This window comes from Mauremys mutica, chromosome 12 (assembly GCF_020497125.1).
Source record: "Mauremys mutica isolate MM-2020 ecotype Southern chromosome 12, ASM2049712v1, whole genome shotgun sequence".
NCBI classification, from domain to species: Eukaryota; Metazoa; Chordata; order Testudines; family Geoemydidae; genus Mauremys; species Mauremys mutica.
In genome coordinates this window covers 257,124-266,106 of record NC_059083.1, presented here as the reverse complement: position 1 = coordinate 266,106, position 8,983 = coordinate 257,124, and the positions used below count along the sequence as shown (strand labels likewise).

Below are 8,983 nucleotides of genomic sequence, written 5' to 3'. Positions count from 1 at the left end.
TAGCGCACTAACCACTTGGCTGTTGGGTGGAGTTAGCTGCTGTCTCCTCCTCCAGTCCTCTTGTGAGACCTACCCTGAATTTTATTTATTTGTTTTTATTTTGGCTGAAACTATTCAGTGAAGTCAACACCAGTTTGTGAATAGTCTTGTTCGGCACCAAACTGCCTTTTTTGGCAAATAAACTATATATTGGAAAATTTCCCCCTAGCTCTACTTGTGATGTCTTTTCACTGGTTCTCCCTTCACTATAATCATCCAGCCCAGACAGGACCTGAATTTCAAATGCAAGAAAAGGCTTCGGGGACATTTCTATCCACCTTATAAAAGCAGGGAAGGGGAAAGGGCGTAAGTCCATTTTTTCCCTTTGAAGCTCACCTACGCTATTCATCATTCACGTGACAGACTGACACTACAGAGGATTTGTCCTTTGCACACACAAGTGCAGAGCACTAATGTCACTGTCTATATCAGAAGAGCGTCTTTTTCACAAATCCATTTCGATACAGCACTGCAGGTTTCAAAATGAATCTGATCTGCTTTTATCACCCCGCAGCTGTTCCCTTCAGCAGGATCCACTACGTTGAACCTGGGAAACAAAAGAAATAAAATCACTGTTTAGTTTTTGAACAAGATTTATAGCAGCTTTTCCTCATTCTGACACCTCTTGAATTTCTTCCTTAACACCTGAATTGTTCCTACAGTGCCCTGGTTGATAAGACTTCCCAGCACATGATCCTGTAGAAGCTGCTGGCTGGTGTTTTCCAGAAGTAGACACGACTTATTCACATTACAAATCCAACCCTCAGGATTAGCTGCACTGTTGATGTAAATCATCTCTTGAGGTTTAGGACTGATCACCTCTCTGTGCAGAGGACTGTGCCTAGCACTGAACATCCATTGCGCCCATAAGTAGCCTCTGCTCACAGCAATGCTGGAAAGCAACATGCTGGGCATCTTACATGGACTCCAAGGATAACAACACTCACAGTGTTTGATTTAACAGGGAGCCGTCCACCCAAATCCTTTTCCTTGCAGGGAATGTAATGGTGAGTCCAAGCCAGATCTGGTTTGTATCTTTGGAAGTAGTTTGTATGAAGGCCTGTAAATGACATGGAACAATAAACTGACAGGGAGACTGGAGGTTATAGTGGTTCAGGTGTTAGCCAGAGACTCACGACAGCTGGATTTTATTCCCCTTTCCAGCCCAGACTCCTGTGTGACCTTGGGCCAGTCACTTAGCCTCTGTCCCTGCTGGGACAGAGTTAAGGTTGTGGTACGTTCTTTGTGGTCCATGTTGTGTTACTGGTGAAGTGTCCACTGCCAGGTTGTAGAGCATAGGGTATGTATTTAATTTTTTAAGTCCTTTGCTTTTTAGCTTGTGTAGGTGCCTTGTGTATAGAGTAACCTTAACTGACACACAACAGCAGTTTTGTGTATTAATTATCACTAATGATGCTCATCTCCCCAAACAGTTTTATTTACCATCTCATCCTGATCTCGAATCGTTAACAGTCGAGCACTCCTCTTTGAACAGTCGTCGCGGCTCTTGTTCCAAGGAGTTTTTTCTTTAGACACCCAGTAGCACTTGTTCCTGTGCAGCAGCCAGTTTGGGGGGCAGAGCTTGCACCCTGATGCTTCTGGAAGTGAAAATGGAAACATGTAATGGAGCAGAATTTTTGACATGTGCTGAACTTCATCCCAGTCAATCACAGAGCCTTGGTGCAGCTAGAGCTAATACCCTTATTTTTGCTTGGGGACAGGTGCAATATTCAGTCATCAGGAGGCGCTGCAGCCAGGAGTGAGGGGTATGGGCGAGGATGTGAGCACTCCAGTCCTGGAATAGTAGCGGCTAATGCAGATCATGCTCAGTTGCGATTCTCCTTCACTTTCTCCCCTTAGCTATTGGGCAGTGTTGCTGTGCACAGTTTGACAGCCACTTAGAGTTTCGCCTTAGAGACGGTTGCTCTCCAGTTGGTGGATGTTGTGACCAAGCGGGAATTTTCCGTAATACTTTTTGTGTCTCTGTTTCTCTCAATACTTGGCATTGCTGCCTAGTGGTTGCAGAAGGGTGAAATCTGCTCTTGGGACAGAGCAGGAGACGTGGTATTGGGTGACATGAATGGGTCATTAAAGGACTGAAACCAACACATATCAATGGAGGATCCAGAAAAACAATGGGAGCCCCAAGGACTGAACACCTAACACCGGGTAGGCAGAACATCTGAACTCTAGTAGATTGGTGAGGCATGATTTCCCTTTACAAAAACCATGTTGGCTATTTCCCAACAAACTATGTTAATTTATGTGTCTGATAATTTTGTTCTTTATGATAGTTTCAGCAAATTTGCCCGGTGCTGAAGTGAGGCTTGCTGGCCTGTAGTTGCCAGGGTCACCTCTGGAGTCCTTTTAAAAAACGGGTGTCACATTAGCTATCCTCCAGTCATTTGGTACAAAATCTGATTTAAATGACAGGTTACAGATTACAGTTAGTTCTGCAATTTCACATTTGAGTTCCTTCAGAACTCTTGGGTGAATACCATCTGGTCCTGGAGACTTATTACTGTTTAGTTTATCAGTTTGTTCCAAAACCTCCTCTAATGACACCTCAATTTGGGACAGTTCCTCAGATCTGTCACCCAAAAAGAATGGCCCAGGTTTGGGAATCTCCCTCACATCCTCAACAGTGAAGACTGATGCAAAGAATTCATTTAGTTTCTCTGCAATGGCCTTATTGTCCTTGAGTGCTCCTTTAGCATCTCAATTGTACAGTGGCCCCAATGGTTGTTTAGCCGGCTTCCTGCTTCTGATGTATTTAAACATTTTTTTGCTATTACTTTTGGAGTCTTTGGCTAGCTGTTCTTCAAATTCTTTTTTGGTCTTTCTAATTATATTTTTATACTTCATTTGCCGGAGTTTATGCTCCTTTTCTATTTTCCTCATTAGGATTTATCTTCCACTTTTTAAAGGATGCCTTTTTGCCTCTCACTGCGTCTTTTACTTTGTTGTTTAGCCACGGTGGCTCTTTTTTGGTTCTCTTACTATGTTTTTTTCAACTGGGGTATACATTTAAGTTGAGCCTCTATTATGGTGTCTTTAAAAAGTTTTCACGCAGCTTGCAGGGATTTTACTTTTGGTGCTGTACCTTTTAATTTCTGTTTCACTAACCTCCTCATTTTTGTTTAGTTCCCCTTTCTGAAATTAAATGCTACATGGACTGTGGCATAACCTCAGCTGCTCTGTGCTAACCTAAGGACTTCCCAGTGCTGCGTTGGTTGACTGGGTAAACCCTACTCTGGTTTAAACAGGCTGCCTGGTGTCACTGCAGATACTTGCTGAGGTGCGTTAGTCCCTGAAGAACGTACAAGTCCCTGACCTGGAGTCTATCTCAGTTGGACTAACCGGGCACCAGAACTGCTGGAGTCTAGAGACTTAACTGTGGAGGTGTGGAAACCAGGTAGCCTACCCTTAAGGAAAGTCTGGCATGCCAAAGGGGTCCTCCAAGAGCCTGTTCAAAAAAGCTGGGGCGTGGCACAGATCCTGTGGCTCCATGACTGTACAGGGTATGTTTTCACTACCCGCCGTATTGGCGGGTAGCAATCGATTTCTCTGGGATCGATATATCGCGTCTCATCTAGACACGATATATCGATCCCTGAACACGCTCCTGTCGACTCCGGAACTCCACCAACCCGAACGGCGGTAGTGGAGTCGACATGGGGAGCCGCGGACATCGATCCCGCGCAGTGAGGATGGTAGGTAATTCGATTTAAGATACTTCGACTTCAGCTACGTTATTCACGTAGCTGAAGTTGCGTATCTTAGATCGATTTCCCCCCATAGTGTAGACCAGCCCTCTGTAGATAACACTGAAAGAACTTTAAGCATGCAAAGGCAAGCACTCAAAAGTTAGGAAATGCCAGATTTCTAGTTGCCCGTGCAACCTTAATTCTGCCCCTTGTGGGTCCATCTTGTGCACTGAATGAGGCAAGGCCCTGTTGAGAAAACAATAGTATGTGATCATGTAATTAAAGATTGTCTATTAATGCATATGCACAAAGAGGCCCAACTATCCATGCACCATAAATCTGTCATTTCCTGACTTCCAAGGGCTTGATTTTGCCTCCTAAACATTATTTGAATGGAATTTCCTAGTTTAAAAATAAAAGAACAATAATTCTATGATGTTCAACTGGAGCAACATGCCCAGCATGAATCATCACAAGGGTCTGAACCGTGAACCGTGAACCGTCAGCACAGACTCGGTCCCTTCAGCCACAGGTATACTGCGTTAGCTGCTGGTAGGAAAAGGCTGCGATGTGGGGGAAGGGGTTGTTGGGTTCGGAGGCTGTCAGAAGGTTCCCATCTCAGCTCTCGCCCTGTCTCTGGGGGAAGCTTATGGGGCAAAAGCTACATGGCCAGGTGCTGGGCTGTGGGGAGCCTGGCCCAGCTCTCACCTTCCCAGCTACAGCTGCTCTGCCAGCTCCCAGTGCAGTGTGTGTCCAGACACAGGGTGAGCCCAGTACTTTAGAAGGCTCATGCTGTTATTATTTTAACATGTGACCAAGCTTTCCTCACCACCACCATTTCCAAAGTTCACATCTCAGCAGAGCCTAAGTGAAATTTCTTCAAACAAAGAAAAGTCCCTTCTCCAGCCTGAGGACTCTCCCCGTGCTGAATTTTCAAAGGTCTGCTGTGAACTATAAGGTGCAAGAGCTTCTTTAAAAAGTCAGAAGAAATTTTTCCAGTGGAAAGTGTAAGTGATGCCTGTATTTAGGTTCCCTACCAGCTACACACTATAATTAGTTTCTAAAGCCCTTTGGGACGAAAGGATCTACTCAAGTAGGATACTTAATGCAGTTTGTACTGTACACACTGAGCGTTACCCCAAGTGACCACTAGGTGTCACTGAACTACGGGGAAGCAGCTGAGAGAGCAAAGGAGCAGAAGTTACCTCTTGAGTTGCTGGATGGAGGTTCACATAGAAACTGTTTGAAGCAGAATGGAAAATCCTTCCGCTCAGTGCTGCAGTTATAGCCGTAGCTGGGTCTCTCATTGGCACCGTCATTCCCCAGGCCCTTAAAATTTCCTTTTGACAGGAAGGAAAGAGCATGATTGTGAACCAGAGTTAACTATTCCGAGTTCGCAACCTGAGACTGAGAGTGTGTGTGTGCAAAACAAACACGTGCACATGCGGTGACAAGTTTAGAGTAGGGAAAGAGAAAGAACAAGACAGAAACTCTCATTCGTTGCACATTGTAAGATGCCTTCCCTTTTCCCTGCACGCTTAACAGAGGAGTTGCCATAGCTGGATCACAGGGGTTCATGTATCCAGCTCTTAGCTACACATTGTTCATGGAATATTTTGCTCTGCTTTGGAATGATGAAGCGTCCATGATTTTATTCACAAATGTGTTGGAATCGATAACCCTGACTCAGTGCAGGGGGCTGGACTAGACGACCCCGTGAGGCCCCTTGCAGCCCTACATTTCCCAGATTCTAGGAACAAGAAAGAGTCTCCGTGGAAATGTGGGGGAAGAGGAAATCTCGGGGTGCAGCGTTACACACAAGTGAATAACTAGCCTTGAGTTACTCACCCCACACGCCCATCGCTACCACAGCTCCCAGCAGGACGATGTTCCCAGCCCAGCCGACCCCCAGAGCCATCCGATGCCAGCGGGGACACTGAGGGTGACCTGGAAGAGTCAGTGTTTGGTGAAGCATCTGCATATAGTGCAAGAAATAGTAGTGACCAGCTGCTTTCCAATGGAGCCGGTGCAGCAGCCTCCGACGGGGGTTATGTTCCCCCTCACATAATAGCAGGATAATTTTGAACCTGTCAGTCAAGGAGCAAGTCACTCTTAGGGCAGCCCTGAGACTAAGCAGATGAAATAGCTAAACCCAGGGTTGTGAGTTCAATCCTCGAGGGGGCCATTTGGGGATTGGTCCTACTTTGAGAAGGGGGTTGGACTAGATGATCTCCTGAGGTCCCTTCCAACCCTAATAATCTATGATTCTATGAAATACTGGAACTTGATGAGCATGTGAACACCGACCTCCTGTTAGCAATGTCACAAGTTAACAGTGTGGTTTTGTCCCACTTACGGGTATATTCTAACAGTGACCATGTGGCTGCATGGCAAGTCTGTGCTTCAGTCCCCCCAAGCCTTGTCTGGGATGTAAAGGAGCAGCACCAGGCGCTAGCGATCACACTCTGGAAGTCCAGCATAAGCACGTACACTCGACACTGGTCAGATTAAAGCGGAGGCTCCTGCTCTAGCTTTCACTTGATTCATGTATAGCGCACGTGCTGCTGTACACCTGGCCTTGTCTGGCCGAGAGGTTTGGACGGTGTTAGTTGGACTGAGCCAGCTGACGTGATCTGACATCACACCGTTAAACCCTGTTCAAGGTCTAAGGATCTGTCTACACTGGAGCTGGATGGAGTAATTCCAGCCCATGTAGACGTACCCATGCTAGCACTGCTTGAGTTAGCGCACGAAATATAACAGTGGAGCTGCAGTGGTGCAAACGGTGGGAGGGGCTAGCTGCTGAAGCCTGTACCCAGCATCTCGGATGGCATCGTACTTGGGCAGCCAGCCCGACCTGCCATTTGCACTGCCCCAGTTACGCTGCTCCTTTTAGTGCACTGGCTCGATTAGAGCTACTGCGGATATGTCGGCCCACGCTGAAATCACACCTTAGATGTACTCTACGATTCTGCCACCCCCGCTAGTTCCAAGCCTTGTCTGGCAGCTTTAAACAAGCTTGGAGCCCACTCCTGTACTTCCTGAGTGCCCAGAGCTCCCATCACAAGAAATGCAGGACTGGGCCCTTATGCCTCAGCTACCCCAGCCTGTGCCCTCCTGGCCCTAATTCCAGAAGGTGACAATGAAACGCACAGTTATGTCAGATTGTCTAGATCGGGGGAGATGCTTCTGTGGGAGAATTGAAGCCAGGGGACCTAATTATAGATGGGAGACACGGGCAAGGCTCTGAAGTTCTGTATATTACAGAACTCACAGGGGAGAGAAGCAGCAGCTCAGGTGTATAGTTTGAGCACAGATTTCCCCTGAGCTGATACAGTAAATCTAGAACTCAGCGAGGTGCAGGAGATGCTCAGATCAGTGTTTCCGCTGTGCATTACTTTGCTTTTGTCAACATCAGAATTTCATTTTCCAGCCTGTTGCTCTTTCACCCACCGTGGTGGTGTCTGACGTCCCTCACAGTTTTCTCCGATCCCGACAGACCTAACCAATCCCTTGACATCCCCCAGCTTTGCAGCCTCCTTTCCAGATCATGAATATATTAACCATCAGGCCTAGGGCAGAACCTTGTGGCAGCTCCCTGCCAACCTTTTGTCGCGATGAAACTGGCCATTAAGTCCTGCTACTTGTTTCCTGTCTCTTAGCCAGTTTCTGTTCTAGGCTAGTACTTTACCAGTCACCCCATGAATACTTAGGACGTGCCTACACAGGGAAATTGACCGGATGGTTATTCCCAAATAGCTCTCCATGTGGACACTCTATTCTGATTAAAAATCTCTTTCTCCCAGAATAATTAGTGCACTTTCAAAGAGGAGTCATTATTCTGGAATAAAATCACTTTTAAACTCACTGTCCTGGTCAGTTTACCCATGTAGACAAGTCCTTATTTTCCTTACTGACTTCTTGTGAGGGACCTCATCAACTGGTCCAGTAGTATGCATATTAGTGGATCTGAATTCTGAGGACGTGGGATTTGTAACCAGGCAGATTATACAGGCACAATGTAACTCCCAAATGTAATCTGTTCTTCCTGTACAATTCATAGTCAGGTGCTACAGTAACCCATTGATTTGGAGAATTCTACCACCTACTATATCAGGTCTTCTATCAGTGTCCATTTCAATTCACTTGTTTGTTGCTTTCACTCTTCTGGCATTTGTAGATACACATATTTTTGATCATCTGCCTATGTTTATTTAACTCCTTTGATGCCCTTTTTCCGAATTTACTTTTGTGTCTTACTCTGTCCATCCTCCTGTCCAGCCATCCAGCTGAACAGGAGGATGGACAGGGTAATTTATGTCTTATCCTTTACTGGATCCTGCATTTTGGTATTACTAACATGTCTGACATTAGCAGGCTCCTCAGCATCTGTTAGCTTTTCCCCAGCTCCTACCTTAAATAATCACCCAAATCCTATTTATTGCATGTGCCAAGAGTCTGGTCCTGCTCTAGTTAAGGCAGAGACCATCCTTTCTGTACAAGCTCTCTCCTCCCGTACGTACTCCCACACTCACTACGTCTTCTCTATCCACCGCCCTCTGCAGTTATCTGCGCCATCACCAGAGTATCACAATGGCACATACAGAATTTCCACACACATGAGATGTTTTCAGTCGTCCCCTCCCTGCCAGGTAACATGTAAAGGCACAGTCAGTAACAGATACCACAGGGAGACAGTAAGTCACTTACCTTGGGTCGCAGATTGACACGGCCGGTCTGATCTTGTCATCTTCTGATGACGGTTGCATACCATGTACCCCTCTTCATCCTCCATTGGCCAGGCTCATCCTGGGTTTGAATTCTGTTCAGCAAATACTCAGAGGCGGGAAATAAGCCAGCTACCAACTGACCCTCAGGCTCTGCAGCTCAGGGCTCACCTCCAGCAGCAGCACTGTCCCCTGCTCATGAGAAGAAACCACAGGAAGTTTGGGCTCTGAACACAAGCGACACCCAACTCCTCCGCCTTCCCCCGCACCCTTGAGCCCATCACTAGACCCTGCAAGCTTCTCTCCAACACATTCTGCCGAGCTCCAGCAAAGTTAGCTTTCATTTCAAGGGTAGGGTCTGAAGCAACCCTGTACATAGTAGTAAGTGTTTTCTGGATCAAGCAGTTAGTTGTAACAAAGGAAATTACAGCAGAGCGCTGGCTCTGCTGTAGTAAGGTTTGAGTATTTAATTCTCGAAACATTGACTTTTATTGCACAAACATAAAGAAA

General features: G+C 46.3%; 1 protein-coding gene across 1 annotated transcript; it reads right to left on the bottom strand.

Moving 5' to 3' along the window:
- Positions 1–226: 226 nt before the first annotated feature.
- LOC123347046 (killer cell lectin-like receptor subfamily F member 1) lies at positions 227–8,593 on the bottom strand. Its single transcript, XM_044984474.1, has 6 exons — positions 8,457–8,593; positions 5,595–5,693; positions 4,952–5,086; positions 1,483–1,637; positions 987–1,099; positions 227–586 (listed from the first exon to the last, which is right to left on the bottom strand). The coding sequence occupies exons 1-6, from the start codon at positions 8,539–8,541 to the stop codon at positions 463–465; spliced, it is 711 nt and encodes a 236-aa protein (XP_044840409.1). The 5' UTR covers positions 8,542–8,593; the 3' UTR covers positions 227–462.
- Between the last annotated feature and the right edge of the window lie 390 nt (positions 8,594–8,983).